This window comes from Strigops habroptila, chromosome 10, assembly GCF_004027225.2.
Source record: "Strigops habroptila isolate Jane chromosome 10, bStrHab1.2.pri, whole genome shotgun sequence".
NCBI classification, from domain to species: domain Eukaryota; kingdom Metazoa; phylum Chordata; class Aves; order Psittaciformes; family Psittacidae; genus Strigops; species Strigops habroptila.
Window position 1 is genome coordinate 5,391,071 of NC_046359.1, and position 23,160 is coordinate 5,414,230.

The 23,160-nt window shown below is 38.4% G+C and overlaps 1 protein-coding gene across 2 annotated transcripts; it reads right to left on the reverse strand.

Moving 5' to 3' along the window:
- Positions 1-217: 217 nt before the first annotated feature.
- Positions 218-21,698, reverse strand: TAB2 (TGF-beta activated kinase 1 (MAP3K7) binding protein 2). 2 transcript variants are annotated; one of them, XM_030500203.1, is made up of 7 exons: positions 18,573-18,660; positions 14,918-15,252; positions 11,628-13,140; positions 5,966-6,126; positions 5,236-5,329; positions 3,855-3,935; positions 218-2,280 (listed from the first exon to the last, which is right to left on the reverse strand). In XM_030500203.1, exons 3-7 carry the CDS (start codon positions 13,018-13,020, stop codon positions 2,135-2,137), a joined length of 1,875 nt encoding a protein of 624 aa, XP_030356063.1. In that variant the 5' UTR covers positions 13,021-13,140; positions 14,918-15,252; positions 18,573-18,660; the 3' UTR covers positions 218-2,134. The 2 variants fall into 2 exon arrangements, with proteins under 2 accessions (XP_030356063.1, XP_030356062.1); XM_030500202.1 differs by lacking the exon at positions 14,918-15,252 and having other exon boundaries at positions 18,573-21,698.
- Positions 21,699-23,160: the final 1,462 nt, after the last annotated feature.

The window sequence follows — 23,160 nt, forward strand, 5'->3', positions numbered from 1 at the left end:
TACAGCTTTATGGAATACATTCCTTACAATCACTGAATTAGAATCAAACGAATAATGCATGGGAGGAAAGACACAAGATTCAACAAAACAAAGGCTTAAATATAACCTCTGGTCATAAGAAAATCAGCCTATTTTCAAGACTGTTAATCTTATTGTTCTGCTGAGTATTCTGTTGCTCCACAGCATGGGAAAAGCAAACAAATCACAAACCCAAACATTAGAATATAATTTTTTTTTTTTTAATTTTTATAAATAACTTATCTGTTACAAAGGCAGTTTACCCAGCTAAATCACAAAACCATCAACTCAAGATATCCAAATTAGGTTTTATTAATAAACAGGTAAAAACTGATTTGTCAATCTTCACATAGAACTGCAGATGAAGCTGAAAAACAAGGCCTCATTTTATAAACAAAATGCATTGAATGCAAGTGCTTTGGGTCTACTGCCTAATTACCTGGGATTGGCATTTTCTTCCCACATAAAAAAAAATGCAAAGCCTTCAAAACAAAGGCCTCTGTGCATTCACATAGATCACTTGTAAAACTCCTAATAAAAGTGTCCACTGGCAAATGTTTACAGTGGGTGACAGTCTATTTTGTCTCTTGCTACATTGTTAGCACTCCCTCCAGCCTCACGCTAAGTGCTGCTACATCATTCTTTGCGTGCCGTCTTTCATGCATACTGTACTGGAATTCCATTTTCTTGATTTCAGTTACATACATCCCCGATCACGTGAATATTTTCCTTAAAAAAATAGATCATCAAAATAAAGAGATGCTTGAGGTTGCTTCAGTGTTCAAGTCTGTTTGATTTCTCTTTTCCAGCCTTTATTTCAGTTGTCCTAAATATTGCTATCCTTGTTTTCTATAAATATGAGACTTCGCCACAAAGTCAGGTTTAGAAACCGGCTGCCGAAACAGGAAAGCATTTAAAGTCCTTGAACAAAGCTGTACGATGCTGCTGCTGTTGATTTTGGCACTGTATGTACTTCCCCAACGAATCTCTCTTCAGGAGTCTGCAAGATACCCAGCAGATGAAGCAAGCTTAAATCGGATGCCGATCTGTTGGTGGGTTGAAAGTTTCTTAGTACAAAGTTTCCTCACGCCAGACAAAATGCTACCTTGTGTCACCCACCGTAAAACTCAGTGTACAGAGTGAACTATATGCATAACTCTTCCAACTTTTCCTGCATTTTTACCACGCTGCATCTGCAGGTCTTCACAGATCATCAGCATTTACAAGAGCAATGTACAGAATGAGCAGAGGAAAGCTATTTTGTGCATAGTTTCTTATTAATGCTCTTATTTTAAGGCATTGCTTCTCTCAGATAAAAGCTTAAAAAAAAAGGGACATGATCGTGCTTAATCACTTAAAGGGAAAAAAAAAAGAAAGTTAACAAAAAGACTATTACACTATACATACAGAAGTACAAGAAAATAATAAAGGTGAAGAAAAGAAATCACTTAAAGCAGGCTCTAGAGCTATGTACAGTAGGAAAAAAGCTCTGGGGTATTTCACTGTGTGTATTGTACAGACAACGCATGCAGTTTTTCCTTTTCATCTTTAGATGTGATTGTACTGTGGCTTCACAGAGATGTTTTCAGGGAAGACAAGGCAAAAAGTACCACTGATTTGTGAAGTTCTTCCCTTTATCGAAGGCACTAAATGGCAGCAAACAGTTTACACAGTTAAACCTTGTTCCTTTTAGATCTCCTCTGTGCATGTAGTGTTTCACTGAAAGCTCTGAAAACAAAAACACTAGCGCTCTATTCCTTTGCCCTGTCAAAATTCAGTAGTGACATTGGGGCAGAGAAGAGGATGGGCAACACCCAAGCACTGAACATGGAGTGTGTTACTGGGATACTGGTAATACTGTACATGGTTTAGGCAGCTGGCAACTGAGTCTTTCAGCAGATTACCTTTCAGCCGATCGATTTCAACTGCCTGTGACACAACACTGAGGTATTACTAGCTCTGTGGGCTGACATTTAACATTAGCAAAATACCATCTCGTCACACCTTCAATTTTACAAAATCCTACGCATAAATGTTTTTTTTGCCCCCCCCAAATGACTGGATAGTTCCTTGTAACGTTTGCTATGGTTTTACAGAAGGTAATGGGCCTGTTAGCTCAGAAATGCCTGGGCATTTCACACTGTTCACAGCGATTTAAGGCTGGATGATTTAAAAAAGTACAGGCAGTACAACTCCACTGAGCTCCCTCATCTTCATCTGTGTCTGGAACAGTCTTTGGTGTTTTCACAATGGACCTCTGATCTGTGACATGAAAGAGATAAGATAAAAGAGTTACTAACCAAGAACAGCATGGAAAGAATTTTGAGATGATTTTTTTTTTTTCTTTTCAGTAACTGAGAACTATCTTGTTCCTCTGAGAACAGCACAGCTATTGCAAGCGACAGAGGCAGCTTTTTACCACCCCCTTGACTAAGTCAGCCAAATGGCACAAGGTGAAACTATAAAAAGCAAGTTTCCCATCCTTTCCCTCTGCTTTCTTCCCTTTTGGTCTCAGTTCAAAGCTGTTGCATGTAAAGGAGATAAAATGTAGAAATTAATCAGCACAGGAAACATGCACAAGATTTAGTAGTCTGAGGTCTATGGAGCAGTCTAAAATCCATTAAGACAAGAAGTGCTCTGTAACCTTTTGACACATTTAACATTTTGAACCTAGAATGAATATATGCAGTTCTTCCTCAACACAGACAAGCAGTCAGATACACTATAGTGAAAATCAGTGCCTAGGTCTGTCATGCTATAGAGTAATCCCCCCAAGCATGCAAGTGCATCTTTTTGCATGATGTGTTAGAAAACTACCTTAACTATTTGAAAAGACAGAAGGTGAAAAGAGAAGAGATGACAAAGATGGAAAGAAAGAAGAGTGACTTCTCAAGTTAAGGGTTCTCAGCTTAGGTAACTGCAGCGAAGTCTTTTAGCCAATTATTTCAACTGGAGAACATTTCATTAGCAAGTAGCAACCGCAACTGCTGCAAAATGACAGCGACAGCTTCAGGAAGTACAATGCTACTGATCATAACTGCAAAAAGAATTATTTTTCATTCTTTTGTCAACAGCAGTAACTCTGGTTTAAGTTGCAGCTTATATCATAGTTAAACTGAAACTTGAACTAAAAATTCAGTTCAAATTAACAAATGACTAAGATACAGTAGTGATGCTTTTTAAGAAAGAAAGAATGAGAAAGGATGGTTTATTAACAGAGGTTAATTAGCCATTCAGGGTTAACTTTTCAAGACAGGTTGTATCGAATAGTTAAAATACCTAAATTTGTGAGTTCCCAGAAGATCAGTCAATGCAAATATTAACAACTAGCCACAAAAAATTAATCTTAATTTTCTTCTTTGATAGGTTAGGTTTTATTTACTGCAAAGGGAACTTTGTAATTTTTAATACAAATTCTACAGTAGCCAGGAAATCAGAGTAACCAAATTGGGTTACCGTAATGTGTAATAAAAAAAAAATCTACTTTTCCCCAAAGAAAATTATGATGGTATCTAAGCAAGTTTCACTCATCCCTAAACAATGTATCTTGTGCTCTCAAAAAAAGTATGCTTCCATTTACCCAAAATACCCCCCGACACATTATCCATCTTTAACCGTACCCCATTTAATATACTTCTCTTCCCTGAATATACGAATAGAGAGGAAACGAGCAAACAGAAGCGTATATACTGCCAATACAAGCAAAATGCAAGATTTGTATGCTTTCGAAGTAATCTATTTCATAATCAACATTTAAACTAGATTCATAAACTGTAACTTGATAGCAGATGCAAACCAGATATTAGTATTAAATCCAAGTTTTACCAGTACAGTACCTTTGGGTTTTGGTGGAACCGGACCAAGAAATCCAATATTATCGTAAAAATTATGAATAGCACTGGGATTAAAATGTGGTCCTAAAAATAAAAAAGTACAGCAGTCTTAAAAATAAGCGTGGGTAGGAAAGCATATCAGGTTTTTTTTTGGCACCAATTCTGAAACAGTACCATTACTCACTTATCACCTTTTAAATCAAGGTGTCAATACAGACCCGAGTGACATATTAACGATGTCAACAATGCACGTGAAGAAAATTACTGCCCAAAATATGCAATATAAAAGTCAGAAACAGAATCCAGTAGCCCAAACTCAAATATATTTTTTCTGCCACTCAAATATTTAACAGCGTTTTATTAGTAAATTTTACCTAAGATGCTTTCCAAATTGTAACTCACTAAAAGAGACGTGCTATCTGCTACTCAGTATATCATATATGCTTAGGTTTAATACTTAGAGGAATTCCTAACTCGAATTTATTGTAAGAGACAGGAAAAAAAATCACATGCAATTCGAATATTTTATTTAAGGTCAAGTTTTCACATTCAGTACACCTGTCTACTTTACCTACAGGTACACTGTCTGAAGGAGAACTTCATAGCGATCTAACAGCTCGCTGCTGCTGCAAGTGGAAAGCATTAGTCCCTTCCCTTTCATTATCTCAGTTCTCCCTTTCCGTGCCTCTCCCTTGCATCAGCTGTAGCAAGCTCTTATTTTCTGCTTCGCTAGGGAGCAGAATCAGCTCTGCAACGGGTCTAAAAAGCTAACACAGAGCCAGAGCCACAGTAAATGGCAAGAGGGAAACAGGCAGAGAAGGGGACCTCTTGCAGGCAGCTCTTGAATTGGCTCAGCTGTCTCATTTCACCCTCATGACCAGAGACTGTGTCCCTGCAGACAAGCATAGTAAAAGGAGGAGAGCACACTGGAAGTTACAACTGTACTTTATATTCGCTAACTTGAGAAGTTGAATACAACACAGAAAAAGTGCAAGATGAGAGAGAGATGGACGCATAGGTATGGCTGTATCATTTAGAAAATGACTTCTCCCTCTTCTTTGATACTCAAATAACCAGATTTCCCACCCCAGGGTTTATGAAATAAACAGCATCACAAGTTTCTTCTGAGCTAAGTATGAGATAGGAATGACAGTGGGATTAGGAAAATCATACAGCCAACAAAAAAAAAAACCCAAAAAAACCAACCGAACAGGCTAAGACAATTACTTCCATGGTTCCACTCAAACTAATGTGATGATTTTGCAAAGAGTGTGTATACCCGTCACTTATAACAGACTTTTCATACACGCAGACAGTGAAAGACAAAAGGAAAAAAAAAAATAAATCAGCATTTACAGTTGTCAATGTACTAAACATACTGTACCTCTTGCTTGAAAAAGATCAATCTCTTTGGTTAGGCAATCTATGTCTATCTGCAGCTGTCTGTTACAACTTCTTAACTGTTGCATTTCTTCCAGCTGAAAAAAATAAATCTGCCTGTTAAATTTTTCCATTTCATTATCAGTCATCATTCACACGTAAGCAGACAGCATCCAGTCATTTCAGAAGTGAAGATAAAAGAATCTTCCCTTATAATGACCTTTCTTTTAATCCAAGCATAATCTTACACAAAGCTTTCAGACCCACTGAATTCTTCTCTCTCATCAGATTTCAGAGCTGACTGAATGACTCCAGATTGTGGCCAGGACAGAGCCAATGGTCCACCAGATCAATGGCTCATCTCCTGGCACTGAAAACTGGTGCATTTATCAGCTTCCTTGAGATTGGTATATGCATGAACACCAAAAAGTACTTTGCATGGAAAGCAGTATGAGTATTAATTTGTAGCCTGAAACAGTAGGAAGGGCTACCAGGTCAAACCTTTTGTGACTGCCTTTAAAAGCAACACTTCACAAAGCAATTAGTGAACTGAAAGGTTGTGGTTCAAATGCATATTTAAGTCTTCACTCTAAACTGCACTGTTTACCAATTTAATTGTAGCTGTATTAATTGTCACTAGTATATTGTCAATATATGAGCAACTGTTCCTTTAATTTAATGTGACAGACCACACTTGTAGTTTAGGTTTATAGCCTACAGACGTTTCAACTTACTGATGGAATTTGGGATACAGAATTCGATCTTTTCAGGCGCCTTCGTGTTAGATTATTCTCCATTTCATTGACCTCTGATTTTAGTTTATCCAACTTTTTCTTTTGAATCTCAAGTTCTCGCTGAAGTCGCTCCATCCTGGCCTTCTGGTGTACCAGTAAAGCTGCAATACATAAAGTCCCATTTTATCTACTTTATTATCCTTCACATGGCAATATCAGATAAAGATGAAAGTTAGTATTCTTTTGGGAAAATACAGACAAAAACATCGCTACGGATTGCTTTTCCATTCTCCTCACAAGAAACATTTCTGCCATAAGACACAACGTGTTGTATTTCTGAAAAGAGCACAAATCAATTACAGACAACAAGCAAATACAATGAGAAAGTCATACAACACAACAGATGACCACGCAAAATTTAGCTGTAATCTGTAAAAATCTTTTTCAAGAACCAAACCAATCTACAAGAATGACTACCAGAAAACAGCAACAAATGTTTCCCTGCATTATATTCACCCAACCATTGTAAAACAGGTAGCACGAAGAGGATTTCAGAGAGATGGCCACAATACAGAGCACTATATATGCTAGATAAGCATCAAGATTTTGATTTTTACTGCTATTTGGATTGGAATATAATCCAGTGTTCTTATCATACGAGGAGACCCCACATGAAACTAAACCAGAAAGTACTACAGGCAATACCACTGGCGAACACCAGTTATATTTATCACAGAGGCTGGATTGTATGCCATTTTATCCCTGAACTATGGTGCAGAACCATTAGCTCAGCTTCTAATTTCTAACACTGCTTACTATTTGTAAAGAAAATGGCATGAGGAAACCTAATTTAGAAATTATGAACTTAGTATTTAAACCACAGGTTTTTTAAAGGTATAAAGAACGTAAGTATCGGGAGATGCAACCAATTTCATACAAATTAAGGGGTTCATTTCATTAAAGGCAGGTATACTATTAAATATCATCACATGAGCAGATAACACTGCTCAAAGCAATAATCACCTAATAAAATTAAAAGGTATTTAATCAAATAAATGCAACAATTATTTCGACTTCTGCAAAGCTATTCATTCATCCATAAATTACTAATTCATCTAAACTGGGATGTTTCACAGACCATGCATACCTTTATAGCACTGTGGAAATTCTAAAGAAACAGCAATAACAAGGCATTTTAAAAAGACTGAATTTGCCTCACAAAGTATTTAAGCAAACTCTGGCTGGAACATAGTGTGTGGGGGGGGAGAACATCAAAAAGATGCAACTTGCCACATCTTTGGCAAGCAGAACTGCCCTCTGTTGCATTTCCTGCCTGTTCATTCATTCACACATCATATTTTTGTCTTCCAGAGGTTCTTCAAAAGGAGGAACCATGCCAAAGTATTTTTGTATGGCGTTACAGAACTGCAAGGCCTTACAGAGTATTCAGCCCAGGCTTTTAAGTCACATGTGTCCAAAAGATACTTTTGACAAAAGACAAAGCTGCTTAATCTTCTGCTTAGTTTTGTTCAATTTTATCTGCATAAACCTTCATTTGTGGTAGCCACTAGTCACACTATAGTTAAAGTTGCAGCTGTGCTCATATGTAACATAAAAACTTAGTAACTGAAATCCCAAGATAAAGATTTTTGTTGAAGACTTGGAATCATCCGGTCAGTAGTCTCATAAGACAACCTCTCCTCTTGAAAAGGTTTTCAGGAATTCAAACAACTGGAGGAACTTTTTCCCATTTATGAACTCCAGGAGTTACAAATCGTAGTTGCGACTATAGAGAAAGGAAATCAAAGGCTACTTTACCTCTACTCTTGCAAGAAGAGTACAAGCCCTTTTTTCTTCTACACTTCATTTCTACTTTTAGATAGTCTCTTCTATTTCCACTGCCTTGGTATTACTGCTGAGGCAACTGTTCAAAGGCGAGGTCATTGGCATCTGACCTGCGGCAGCACAGTTGTGCTCTACTGACCAGACTCTGAGCTCTTCAGACCTGTCCAACTATGGATGCTGGTGAGCAACCAGTACGCTGGAGGTGGCAAGTGAGGAAGGGTGATACCAGAGTATCTCCAGGACACATGGCATAGACTCAAGAGTAGACTATGAGCAAGACACTCACCATGTTTTTTTTAAACCTGTTCTTGTACAGGGGAAAAACCCCACAACTCCCAATTTCTGTGGTTTATTAGTTAAGCTGTCATTCTGGAAGTGCGTAGGGAGCGGAAGGCACTGATGGGTGCCCACAGCACTACTACAGGCTCTCCATTTTCACATCGCTTTCCAGGCACGATCCAATTTATTCTCCTAGCAGCCTTGTGACTACCATTTTACAATTTCAAATCCCAACAGATTTTAAACACACTCATCACAAAATTACTATTATGATTAAAGAAGAATCCCTTGACGTTGCTATGCAAAACTTCTATTAAAAAAAACTTGTGTAAGGGACTAGCAAGACATTGGTTTAAGTGGTGGCTTTCACATACAATTTACTAATTTTGCCTAAATACCATTTTGGCAGCTGTAGGAAAAAATGGGGTGGGGAAGACAAAATCTCCTCATATCCCACTGCGGTATCAATGGTAACCAGCAATTTAAGTATTCAGCTCCCTCTAGTGTTGATCAGAGCAACTAAAACCATTAAAAACTGCACTGTATCTGCAAATCTAATACAATTCAGCTACTAGATCTAGTTTAGACTGACCATGAGGACACATTTAATGGTCTTTTTGATAACCCTGTGCTTCTTGCAGGAAAGGGATTCGACGTATGTGGGCAGCACAGGCACACCAAGGTTACTTTACATAGGCTAACCTGCAGCACAAGCCAGAAAGTCCCAGGCTTGTACCCGTTTATTCGGACATCCTTAAAAAGAAGGTATTTCCTGTAATCACCCTAGAAAAGAAGTACAAAGATTGCCTCCTCGACTTGTCATTGTTGTACTGCAACCAGAACAGATTTCATTTTCAGCTTTTTAACCATGTGCAAACAGGGTACTATTCACATTCAATTTTTTCAACTTCTGTCTGTTCACATTCAGCAGGTTGGCAAGAACTGCATGATTCAGTGCTCTGGCAGATGCCACTGGTTCCTTTGACAGTCAAAGCGCATGCTTTCCACAAAAAGGCTGTAAACCATTGTAGTTACAGGGAGCATGAATGTTCGGAGGACAAAAGTTCACTTTTTCTTAGACACCTACTCAATCAGGTACTAAATATACTTCTAAGTTTGAAGAAGTATGCAGAATTGTTTTCTTGAAGCCCCTGTGAATCTGAATTTTAAACAATTACTACTTTAGCATGTCTTTTGTTATTGTGTTTCTAAGGAAAAAAAAAAAATCTAATCTAGGAACACAATGATTTCACCCCATTCTACAGGCCTATCAATGTCTGAAATTTCTTAGTTTGCCAAATATAGAGGAAAGGGGAATTCTGGCACTGCAATTGCTCTGTGGCAGTAGATTCAGGACACACGTTTGTGTGCATTTTTAAAACCTGTATTTAAAGCTACACAAATTCAGTCATTTAATATGCAATTTCAAAAGTTCAAGCTGATTTTGGTTTTGTTCTCCCTTTCCAATACTCTTTTAATTTAATTTTTTAAAGAGAACATCACTTAGGAGTTGGGCCTGATATAGAAACAAATATAAGGCTGTATTTTATTCTTAGATCACATGAAGTAGTTGGAGAATGTGGCATAGCTGTATCTCATTCAAGTCATTATTTTTTTTTAAGACATCTACAAGGACTGGTTAGGATTTCAAGAAATTTGTTTCCTGCAGCTTTTTCTCTTTCTGAAAATTTTAAAAAGCTCCAAGAAACCAAAGCAAAAACTGTGCAAAACATGTAGTTAATAAACTAGTTTACCAATTAACATATTTACATTAAAAACAGTGGCAAGAAGTGCTAAATAAACATACATCCACATACACACCTATAGGGGGTACCAATGATGAACTATGCGTACTATCCCCTCCCCAAGACAAAGCAAATATGAAAAAGACAGTCAAAAGCCAAGTAGTATTGAACTGAGGGACTGACGCTCCCTAGTATGAAAACCAACCTAAAGATTCTATTATACAGATATGTATTTTCTTGATAGGATGCCTGCCCGTTATAGAGCTGGAAAGCTATACACAGAATGAACAACCATGAAATAATTGTTTAGCCTCACTATTCAACATATGACTGCATGCATAGTGAGTGTACAAAAGATGAAGAAGCAGACTCGGTAGAAGTCAGTCCCATCAGAAACACAGAACAGGAGAAAGGGACACCCTTCCCCAATAAGTATCTAAAATGCAGAATACATGAAGCAAATTCATGATCTAGAAGAACATTTAGAGTCTAAGGACAAGATTTCAATTGGTTAATTTATGGGTCCCTAGAAGTCTTCTAGGACTAAACAGCCAGTCAAGCCTCCTGTCTGAGTAAGAAAAGGGAATACCACTCCTGAAGGGCAATTTGTTTTTCTTTTCTACATGAAAAAAAAATGTAGACAAATCATTTTCTGGTGATCTTAAACTCTTCACTAATTGTAAGAGACAAGTCTAGGATGACTAGCTGTTTGGTTTTGACAGCTAACGTTTAGACACTTGAGTTAGGATGGATTATTTTCCTCACCAAAACATAACATCCAGAAGTAGCACACAAACTATAATCAGTTTTTGATTTACTTCATTACTATAGTACTCCAGACGTAAACCAGGCTCCTAGTGTCCTGATCACTGTACTTACACAAAACAAAATGGCTAAATTAACCTGAAGAATGTTTAGAGTGGTCGTGGAACAATCCAGTTTTTTAATGCTGAATTGTTTACTATGTCCAAAGAAGACCAATAAGGTCAAAGAGAAATTATTGTGACAACCTGTCGTGAATACTGCTTAAATATCCTAAGGCTCACTCAACATCTTTATACAAAAAGTCCACAGGAGGGTTAATAAACCATCGAGTTGGTAATAAAAGCATGCAAAACCCATGAAAACAGAAGAGAAAGACTAACAGGATGAGCTGCTGTATCATGTATTCTAAGTTTTACTCTCCCCATTACCACTGATCCTTTAAAATAGCTTTCTTTGGTGTGGTGTTCCTTCTCACATTTTAGAACATAACAGAAATAAGTATCAAGACTTTAAGCATTTTATTGTCAGGCACACATTAGGAAACACGGAGGCCAACACTTCATCCCACTAATTGCTTCTGAAGTCTGCTTTTCTTGCTTCTTAAGTAACACTCGCAAAAAGGAAAAAATTGGGAACATTTTCCAGTGGAAACAGTATCTCAAACGATTCAAAAATCTGCCAGTAGACTGGTAACTTGAAATCGTTAGGACAAATTGAACAAGTTTAGATGTTTCTTTCAGAACAACATAAAAATTAAGACACCATGACTCTACTTCATTATACAGGTAACATAGCTACTTAAGACAAACAGAAGAATTATCTCCAAGTATTCAGTTACATGTCTTGACCATAAAAAGAAATCTATGCTTATAAAGCTTTTTTATTTATTTAGGAAATGCTCACGAATGCTAAAGTCGAAGATCCTATATTAACATTCACAAAAGTTATCAACTGTTTCCTGTTCCGTAATCTACATACTGAATTGACAACCTGGTTGAAATCTCTACTATTTATATTAAGAATATTACCTTGTGTGTAGGCAGCATCATCAGATCCCATACTCAATTTCCGTGCATCACTGATCCTATCCACATGTGCTAAAACAGGGTCAGCAAGATGCTGGATACCCTCTGGTTCAACATAGTGATCAGGAAGGTTTAGAAGGTTTGTAGGTTCAAAGGTTGGGGACACAACCCCTGGGGAAACTGCAGGGGGCTTATTTGGAGAAACTGTAATTTTAAAAGTATATTTTGTGTTAGGCTGCGTAACCACCACTCGAGGAGAGGTTGCAGTGGTGCTGTTGCCCACTGCTCGACTCTTGGGTGGATGGTGATGAATAAATGCAGGACCCATGCTTACTTGACCAGACATATTCCTAGAAGCGGCAGATACTCCAGGATTTGTTGATATGAAAAGCGTGGGCTGGTTCCGCACAACTTGATCGTCTCCTGTTGTGGCATTTGCTGAAATGTAGACCTTGGGCTGACCGCGTGTGATCACTTCATCAGTATTCGGGGGACTGGCCGATATGTAAACAGTGGGTTGACTTCTACTTAATGTCTGGCTGTTGAGGGAAGAGGGAGTAGTGGAGGTGCGAGGGCCAGTTGAACGCAACTTAGAAGAACTGTTTCTTTGTGGTGGTTCAAGTTTGATTTCGATTTGGTTTTTGCGAGGTCCTGTGGATATATTCTGAATGTTGTATTGGCTATGAGCAGAGGATTGTGAGCTACCAGATGAATGAATCATAGGTGCTTGTGGAGTAGTAGGAGAACTGATAGGCATATAGACATGAGAAGTCTGGTGGCCTTGCTGATTTGGCTGCGTTGAGTGTTGTGATGAGGTATGTGGCGTAGTACTGGATGTAGGAAGAGTAGTCCAGGGACTTGGCTGCGAAGGCTGGTAGACTTGCTGAGGGTGCATGGGATTAAACTGAGATGCCCAGCCCGGCTGCTGCTGTGTCTGTCGAGCGGTACCACTAGGAGCTGTGATGTAAGGCCTAATATAGATAGAATTTCCCTGTGGACTGTTAAGTACAGGAGGAGGTACACCATGTATGTGCAAAGACGTAGGGGTATTGCGACCAGGCTGAATATTTGGGGCTAAAGTTACCATAATGGGGTTGAATCTGGGCGTTTGTTGAGACAAGTTAGATACTCCTTTGCTGCCTAGGTGAAATCCAAGGTGCTGTCCTGGATTAGAAGTACTAACTGTATTAGCCATCCCAAAGACATTAAATCCTTGCGGAACCTGCGCAGGCGCTGTCTGTGGTTCCTGCTGAAACAGTTCATTGTTGGACTGACTGGTTTGAAGGTGTCCATCACTAACGCTGTGAGCTAGAGTCCTACTTCCATTCATTCTGCTTCCTTCTCTTCCATGGTGATACACGTTCTGTGACTGCAAATCCAAATTAAGAGATGTCATGTGATTTCGTAGTCCAGGAATCCCAGAATCATCAGAAAAACCTAGGTCTCCTTCACCGTAGAGATACTTTGTGCTCTCCTGAGAGAGAACTGCACAACAGGCATCCAAATTATTGTTATTCTATAAAAGACAGATGAAAGGTTGACATTACTGATAAAATACCATCACAGTTAGATATATATGCATCCAATCATCATTGAAAAATTAACAATTAACATAAACCAGAAAGCTTTAGGTGGCTGGCTAGCATAGCTGCTACACATGCACAGAGGGCTTGCATGTGAACCTTGCTATTTTGAGAACAGCAACTCAGCCGCTGGCACCAAGGGGGGAGGTCTGCACTACTGCTGAAGCAATGACAGGGAGATCTTGGACCTTGACAAGCTAACACCATACAGTATGATACACCTTGGATGAATGCTTTTGCTATTCCTTCTCAATTTCAGAACAATCTTCAGCAATGACCAAGTCTCTGGTTTGAGGGGTGAAATGACAGAAAGAATGGATTCACAGCACCTGCATATTACTGGTTAATAACTTACAAACAAAAATCAAAATACATGTTAAGTCTGTTCCCAAACACTTCAATACCAGTTATGCATTACCTCCTGTTGAAAATGGAAAGTGAATCTTCTGCAGAGAAGTAAAATGACAGCCCAAGGCATTGTACACAACTTCAGAACAAATGCAAAAATTCAGTTCATACAAATGCAGCAGGATTACTCTTTTGCAAGATGAAATGAGTAATGGAAAAGCCAGGGGACATTTGTATTTTCATTTTACACCACTGCTTACAAAGCTCTTAAATACTTACATTTGTACAATGTCACTTAAAACCTGTAGTAGGATGACTTAGAACAAAACCAACCCAGCTAATTTGCTTTTTAAGAACATTTCAGAAGAGAACTGCTAATCCCTCTTTTTCCAGGTTTAGTAATATTGCACTCAGATTTTCCTAATTTAGTTTCCTACATAAGGATTTTTATAAGAGTGAACATGCATCAGTGGCATAATTTCTTGATACTGTGTCCATATCACTTTTCTTACAGAACTTTCCCCTACCCCCAAGAAATAAAGGTTAATACTTTCAGTCAGAAGAGCACCTGCTGAGGCCCAGATATTAAAACTAAATAGGTGTCAGATTCATCCAGCACACAGGTACTAGAAAGAATGCATATTCCAAGTAGTGACATTATCAGTTAGTCAAAGAATAACACAAGCAAGATAAACTGATCCATGCCACATGCTTTGTATCGAGTTACTTTTGTTAAACTAGCGGACAGTAGTTCTCATCCTCCAACCAGGATGAGAGGTCATAGAGTGTTATACAGATACAGCAAAGCTGTCTCATCCTTACAGATTAAAAAAGACAAAAATTTAAAGAAAGGACTGACATAACACAAGTGGGGACAGGGCTAAACTCCACCCACAAAACCAAACCCAAGTGCTCACACAGGCCAGATGAAGTTCTGAATTCATTAAAAAACCCCAATGAACAAAAAAACCCCACAAAAAACCCCAGCCACAAAACCTTTTAAAGTAGAAGGATTCCCTAGAGGCTATCTAACTAGCCAGCCATATACAAAGATTGTTGCAGAAGAGCCTCAAGAGATATGAAAATGGGTCAAATGGATGGTTATGCATATCAGTTCTAGTTTGGAATAAGCACCAGAGGACAAAGGAATCAAATGAAGTTAGTAGTGAAGAAAGGAACCACACACGGACAGAATAGTGGGTAAGAGAAGATAAGAACAATAGCCTTGTATTTGTTGCAAAGGAGAAAAGGGAGCCAGAGAAGGCAAAAAGATAGGATGCCACAGAAAAACAAGCTAGAAAGATCTTAAAGGCAGATTTTGCATGAACTGAGGTGAATGATTAACAGAAAGGCCAAAAATACCAAACCAAAAAGGAAGGGGCCAAGCTTGCAAGGCCCTTACATTCAGCTTGAATGCATGTCTTTGGACTACTTTTTTTTTTGATTTTTTTTAAGACTGCATCCAATCAATTCCAAAATTTCAGTGACATCAATGAGCAAATTGGAGAACTCAAAGGGGAAACAGGGGCACATGGAACCCCTGGCATCTTCTGGCTGGCAGAGGCAGAGTTTCAACCGCTTCTAGCTCTTTACAGATCAGAGAACCGGTTGATGGCAGAACTGAGCAAATTCCAGCAAAACAATACCCCTCATGTTAGCTCTGCCCATGTCCCAATTGAGTTTAAAATGTTGGCACCCTGAAAGAGAAAGAAAAAAAAAAGAACGAATAAGAATGTTGGAGGAAAATGAGGAAGCAAGGACAGGATGTAGACTTGAGGAGCAGGTAGTTACAGAATGCTCCAGACACAAAAAAGAACAAGAAGGGACAATGCCCAAAGACTAGGGACACTGCAGTGACTCCCTTAAATTAGGAGAAGGGGAGAGCTGAATGCGGAAGGCTTGTTGGGAAGAATGGAGGGTTGCAAAACTTTTCAGGAACATTCACCGCTGCCAGCCCAAGAAAGCAATGAAACTTTTCATTCCCTAGATTAACATAGGTTTAAGTTTCATCTTATTAGATTTTTTGGTTGTCCTCTTGTTTTCAGTATACTAGATATTGTTCAGCTATCTCAACAGTGGGCTAATCACCTTAAGACACTTGCGTACTCTGTTATTCTAAAGATTTTCATTATAAGCATATAATGCTATAAACCTTCCTTTAAAAACCAGCTGAAAGTGTTTGGCTATAAAAAAAACCCAAAACCACCCCCAACCAAAACGCAAAAAAACCAAACCCAAACAAAACCAAAAATAGAAAGGACTGAAGTATCTGTGTAGTTTTCCTGCACAGTTTCATGGTGATCTGAAGAAGCTTTTTTTGTTATAAAAGCCTCTTGCCAATCTAATTCCAAACTGCATAACTGCTTAAACTCTTTCAGGTTCTCTCCAGGAACATATTGCTGGTTTAAAAACAACTTCACCCTGACATGATGCTTCACCTGACACATCAAGTATTGTGGGTGCAAGGTAAACACAGCATTTCTTATACCTGATACTGTCCTTAAGTACTTATCTTTGACCTACACCATAGTTACTGCATTTTTTAGAAATTCCTTCGGCTATGCTCAACTAAAGAAGGCAGAACTAGAAGATTCCAGCACTGTTCCAGCAGTACTGTAAATACATGCAAAAGTACTCAAATTCTGCTTTCCAATCTTCACCACCAGTCCAAGTACACAAGTAATGAGGTCACATTAGGTTTCTTTTTTAACAAAACCAAAAGAAACAAACAAACCAACCCGACCCTAAAAAACTCCCCACTATCTCAGAGGAGTGGCACAGTGAGAAGCTATGCTGGTTCACAGAAACAACTGATTCAGAGAAATCAGAGCTCAAGAGATTTCAAAGAACCACCAACATGACAGGATTTTACTGGTGGGTCTTAGAATCTCTCAGTTAACAACAACAACAAAAAAAGGTAGCTTTCCACTGTAATGAGTTAGTGTAATAATACTGCACATATGGAACATTAATTACACTACAGAATTTTTGGAAGATCCTCTTATGAAAGCAGACCTAAAACAATTCCTCAAAATCTAAACCCTTCTCCCATATCTCTGTCAAAGTATGGGATGCACAGTATCTTTTCTTCACAGATAAAGGCTCTTTTTTATATATATATGTATATATATGAAAATATAAATAATCCACTGTATTCAATGTTATGAAGACTGCTGAGTCTCTCAAGAGCTGAGCACCAGGTTTTAAGTTTATCAAGAATTACATTCAAAAGGTGATTACTGATGTATTCACTCTGTCAAGTCCATTGACCTTGCTCAACAAGCAGTTCTTATGTTTGAAGGACAAAACTATACTTATAGTATGAGAATTAGATTAATCCTCCAGAGAACTAATAAAAGTGGCAGTGTACGATCCCGAAAACAAATACTGGCAATATACGGTCTGATTCTCTTTCCTCTTCAGCTAAATAATTAGAGAGAAAAGGTGTGGGAAAGCTTTGAACCTAAAGCCCTGAACAGAATTTTGCTCTCTTTCAAGTAAAAAGCAATTCTCTCAAAGAACTGCACTTTTCACAGCTTTTTACTCTAGTACAAATGGAGAGTCATAAGAAAGTCTTGAAAATATGAACATTAAATTGGTACAGTCACACTTCTGCTCCCAACTGTAAAAACACTGTGTTTGGATGCATGTATGTATGACTACATATACATATGTAGGATGTATTTTATTAATATTTTATAAATTTTTAAAATCTATAAATAAAAATACATATAAAACCCAAGACAAGCAATTATGATACAAAGAATGTTGCGTCATAACCACAGATGTCCTAGCCGCAGTCCAGAGACAGCTAGCTTCTGGGAACTCAGGGAACATCTGCTGGGAACACCTTTTTTCCAATCAAGTTGTGTATACTGATGATCAGTATGAATATTCACAGACAATCCTCTTATTATCCAGAGTACTCAAAGATTGAATATCTTAGATAATGAAAAAAATCCCACCAGTAGGGATGCTTTGGGATCACTGGAAAATGCAAAGCAAACATGTTTAAGCAACATAAGTCTATCAGCATTTGTTAACTCTAGGTATTCAAGGTGTCGGGATTTGGATGGCCATATGGATTTATCTGCTGACATAACTAACATGATGTTATAAAGCAGAAGTTGATGTAAAATATGGGCATAAGTATTCTGATGGTGGCAATATAGAAAACAAATTGCTGGAGGTAGAAGTTGATGATATGGCAGTCCATAGCCATAGCACTAACTGCAGCGTCAGTCAAAAATGCTTTGTTACTTCCAAGCCCAACAGGAATCCATAGATTAGCAGCATGGACTCCAAAGCTACAACAAAACAAATGAAGCTCATCTGGCAGCCAAAGCCCTGGGAAGCACTGGGCAGAAGCACACCAGTGCATCACATCCATATAGGTCTAACACAGTGGATGCCAGGCTACAACCACCTAGTCCTGCCTGATTCAGGCCGACTTTGAGAACTTGGTGTGTCTGTATCCCACTCCTAGGTTCCCTGCTGCACAAGATATGTTAAGACCACCAGCACTGGCTCTGAAGACCAAGGGAGCTGGAAGTAGAAAGCAGTGGGGCCAGCCAGCGTGCAAGGCAAAGGCCCTCTAATTACCTTGAAAGCCTGATGGAGACCAGGTAGTAAAGTTACTTCTGGACCTGCCCTGACACTCAAAGCAATAAAAAAACCCTTAAATTGTCCCTGCTGGACTCATGTTGGCTTTGCATTCCTCCTTTTGCCACAGTTAGTGGCTCCTGAGATGGCCAAAAGGCACGAGCATACTGACTGGCGAGTCGGTAGTCTCCATGCTCACTGTGATTTACAGGGTGGTTTCCCTTGGGCCACCCTTGATTAGACATGGAAAAAGAGAGGCCAATTTAACACAACAAAGAAATTGGCTGTGTATATTTGTCTCACTCAAAAAAAGGAAAATAGAAAAAAAAATATATTCTTTCAAAGGAGATACCCATACATAATGCTTAAAATAAGCAACACTGCTTACTTGTGGAGTCATTAACAAAACACTGACCTGTAACATGCATCTGGATACAACACCTTCAGGTACCTCAGGAAACTTCTGTCGCAGGTCATGTAAAACCTGAATATCAATTTGCTGGCTTCCTTGGGCCATTCGTATATTGCCTGGTCAGGATTGTTTTTCAACAGGCAGTTTTAGGCCTTAGTAAAGGGAGTACTCATCTCTTCTGTCCCAGCATTTTCTGGAAGAGGAAGGAAAGCCTTAAGACACTAAAAGCAGGCACTTTTGATGTAACAGAAAAACCACCCCAAACACCAAATTGCCCATTATTGACACATCTCCTGAGCAGTTTCCTTCTGTCTTGGTTTTCATATTGGCATTATAAAATATATTCAGAATTAAAAAAAGTTACTTGACTTATCAAAGTATTAAAACTCAGTTATAAGAACAGCATTTTTACTTATTTAAAATACAAATAAACATGAACAAGTCCACATCAAAAAAAGGAAGATAGTGTTCATTCAGCTTTTGAGTGTACCCACATTCTTACCTTTACCATCACTGTTATTGTTTACTATCAGGATATTGTGGCTAGAAGTTCAGTGTTTCTAAGTTTCAGGATTTACTACCACTAATCTACTTGGTTTTCATCCAAAATATTTAAGAAATAATTGGAGATTATGATCACAAGGAAATAACCCTATAGCAACTCAGGTTTCCTCAACTAATTCTGTTTCTCCTTTAAAGGAAATTATTCAGAGTTATGAATAAGATAATCACCACATTTATACAATTTAACTCTCCTGGTTACATGATATCCCCAGGCTTTTACCAGGACGACTTTCTACCAATTCAGTCTGGAAGAACACACCTTTGTGTTAAGCAATGGAATGGTATCTTGTTCACATAAACTAATATTACAAATAAACGGGACCATATGTTTTTATTAAGAAACACCCAAAGTAGTCAACTCCAACATTCATTTACCTCTTAAGATAGCAAATCTTATTCAAACATCTCCATCAATTCATTCATTTTCTCCTTCCCTTCTCTACTTGCTTTTCTTTTTTATTTGCCTCATATTCAACATACAGCATTACCCCATGTGCTGACTCAGGGCAACCTGCAGCAGAGACCTGCCTCCAGTACCACCCGAGGCACCCGTACATGCTGCTCCCTGGATCCCACCAGCCGGAGTTCTTTCCCAACAATCCCAGTGGCACACTCTAAGTGAGCCTACACGCTTGTGTTTCTGTACTTCTATGCACTACATGGGACTAGTTAACTGGGGAGCACCAATCACAGTTTTCAAGCGCATTAACACCGCTTGTGATTCAAATGCAGTGTAGTGCAATGCTACACCTTTTCTTCAGACTGAAAAGATAGAGAAAAAAGTGCAAAGAATTGTTGGGACAGCACAAAGCACATTATTTTCAGCAAGGATGTCAAGACAGGTATAATACTGTTCCAGGACTGCTGAACTACTATATTATATACTAGTCCTGAACCACTCATTTCAAAGACTTTTTTAGCTGCTATGTCTTCTCTGGTCTGAACTGATACAATTACCAGTCAACTGGTAATTGGGCTGAACCAGAACACCTCCAATAATAGCTGAACATGATCCAAAAAGCAACACATTAACCAGTGCCATTTTCTGCCAACAATTTCAGAACAGCTCTGAAGAAAGAAAATAAAAAACCTAAACCAATCCAAAATACATGTTACTCTGGAGACTCCACCTATATGCACTACACAATGGAAAACCCGAGTTGTTAGCTAATAATATACTGAAAACAAAATCCTAAGAATATTCCAATAAACATCTCATTATTTTAGTCCCATAAATCCCATCTTTTCTGATACAATCACAATACATACAAGAACAGAAATTGTTAGAATATTCAGAGGTGTTTTGATAAAACATAGATCACAATCTTGCCCACAGTTTTTAGTATACGTAACACAATATTTTGCTATTGAAAACAGTACCACAACCTAAAAACACCTTAACATACATCAAGTTGCAGCTAAGACTGCTATAACTGGAAACTTGGGTTATGGTATTCCTTCCCAGAACACACATTCTGTTTATCTGACTATGCGAGTTCAGCTTCCCCTCTCTTTATGCACTTTATTAACGGAGCCACAGCAGCCCAACTGTTCAGGAGCTGGAAAGTCCGTATGATTAGAAAATAAACCCAACCAACCAACTCATCCCAACCAACCTGCAAAGAGGTGGCCAGTACAAAGATCTGCGAAAACAGCAGTCAAGACAGGATTTTGAGAGTCCCACACAAGTAAATTAAGAGGTGAGCACACATTTAACACTAACGGTCAGACTATTATTACAGTTTAATTAGATACACACCTGCACTGATCTTGCACAAATTTACTCTGCACGTACCAAGAGCGCTATCTCAAAGGTGTAAAAAGACACTGAAGCCACCTGCTATGTGGGGTGCCCTGCAGCTGCTGCTATCAGTACCCAAGATCACTAATTTCAAGGTAGCATGGATATGCCTAAACAAGCCGTGGTCATAATTTAGACTGAAGTTAGGACACACCTAAGAGGTCTCAGAAGCTGCAACACTGGACAAGAAGAGGATCAAAATATTTTGGTTTTAACAACTTAAGCTATAGATACACATCTGAAAAACAACCATGCTCAAAAGGCAACTGAAGCAGCAAATCTTGGCTCATGCAATTGAGAAAAGTCACTCTGGCCAGTGAGAAATGCAAGTAAACACCATCTCTGAAACTGTAACTGCAAGTAAACACATCTCTGAAACCAACTCTAAAATAAAAAGCTGAAATTTATTTTCTACCAGAAAAAGTGTTAGGCTTTTACTCTGTCTTAGAGAAAAGCTACATTAAACATTAGCATTAGTATAGTTTAAATAAGGGGTAAAAATTGCAAAAGTTAAAATGAAGTAATGAAACAGTCTTTAAACACAAATTCCAAGTACTAGAGTTCCTTTCCCCTCCCACTTCACACACATTGGCTAGCGCAATGTTCAGTATGTACATATGCTGTTAAAAAGATGTCAAAGCCTGTTTACATTTACTCAGGTTTAAAGCAAGCAATTCATCAAGGTTTGGGAGCAAAGAACACTCTAAGAGTCCCTGCAGTCTTGGAGCAAAGGTCTATGCACTATGACAGATCCGAAGGAAGAGCTGTGATGCAGCCAGGCAGAGCGCCCCATTAGCATACAGACCACAAACTCCCTGCCCCCCCCGTACCCCCTCCCCTCCTGAAAGCACCTTTGGCAGCTCTCGGTGCAAATTCACAGCAGCTGGAGATCCCACTTCCAAATGCTTACAATACATGCCCTCAGATACAAAGTGTGAGCTGGGTTGACACTGATCTGAAATCTTACATTCTCCAACGGAAAAGCTGAGCTCCACTCAGTTCAGTGGCAGTGGTAGCACTATTTTAGAAATGAATGAATCCATGCCTCACTAAAAACGTACCCTTGTTTCTTCAATGGTTTAGAATGCTAGACAAATTTGAGCAGTGATAGAACACGATTGGTTTTACAGTTTCTTCTAAGCAGCTGTTAAGAAAAAACACTGTTAAGCAAAGAAACAAAAAAAATCCAACAAATTAAGCAACCGAATAGTTCAACTGTTTACCAATGATAACTGTACTGCAATGCTTCTCTAATCAAAATTCAAAGTTGGCAAGATCACAGCAAGCCCAGAAAAATACAGGATTCTATTAGGAAAACTGTTTTACCTTAGTTCAGTATCAAATGCCATTTTTTCCACCTCTCACACTGAGTAGCCAATTAAACTTACTGCTAAACAGTTAACTCCCTAAGCCCTCCTAAGACCTCTTAACTTTTTTTCCAATTTCTCTAACCTACACTAAAGTAACCCATACCACACTACGTTCTACCATTATCAGACCAGTAAACTCTATACTCTCAATTTCAAACTTCCTGTACAGATCTAAAGAGTTTGTATTTATTCTTTACATAAATTTCCACCTTTTGCCTGACGTATCAGATTGGCAAAACAGCACCTTCATGGCTCTTACAGCAAAAACTGGATGGAAAAAGTTTCATGCATCCACTCCTTTAATGAAAAACACAGAATAATTAAAAGATACTACTTAAAACATTTTAAATCAGGAAAACATTCCAGATCATCACCCCAGCTCGTCAATAAAATTCTTCATATTCTAGCACATTTTTCAGTGTCTGTAGTATTGGTAAGATACACAATGACCACCATTTCCATTAATTACTCTGAAACAGCAAAGTATTACAGTAAATTACTGCAAAATTCAAGAAGCGCTGCAGAGAAGCTTTTCTGCATCTTCATGAGGCATAAAATAACTTATGGGGCATCATCCAATGTTTGCAAAATCCAATTACTTCTTGGTAACATGCAATACTTAAGAGACTGCTTATTTTTATTTTACTATTGTACCTTCAAGTTTCAGCAGCCCAACACCAAGAAGATGCATGCAGTTAGTTCAGGAAAAGCTAGAATTAACTAACATCTACCCTATCATTTTACTAAAGTTACTAAGAAATTTTTGTATGCATGCATTGAATGTGCCAACACAGAAGAACATGATTATATTTACTGTGGCATGGGAGAAATAAATGTAATAGGCTCTGCTCCCACC

Excerpts from the sequence above, each read along its gene's own strand:
- TAB2 (XM_030500202.1), bottom strand. The coding sequence starts at position 18,674 with ATGGCCCAAGGAAGCCAGCAAATTGATATTCAGGTTTTACATGACCTG. Across the intron at positions 13,141-18,572 it reads TATCCAGATGCATGTTACAG|AATAACAATAATTTGGATGC; the intron begins GTCAGTGTTTTG and ends TGTCTTTTATAG. Across the intron at positions 3,936-5,235 it reads TGATCTTTTTCAAGCAAGAG|GACCACATTTTAATCCCAGT; the intron begins GTACAGTATGTT and ends TTTTATTTTTAG.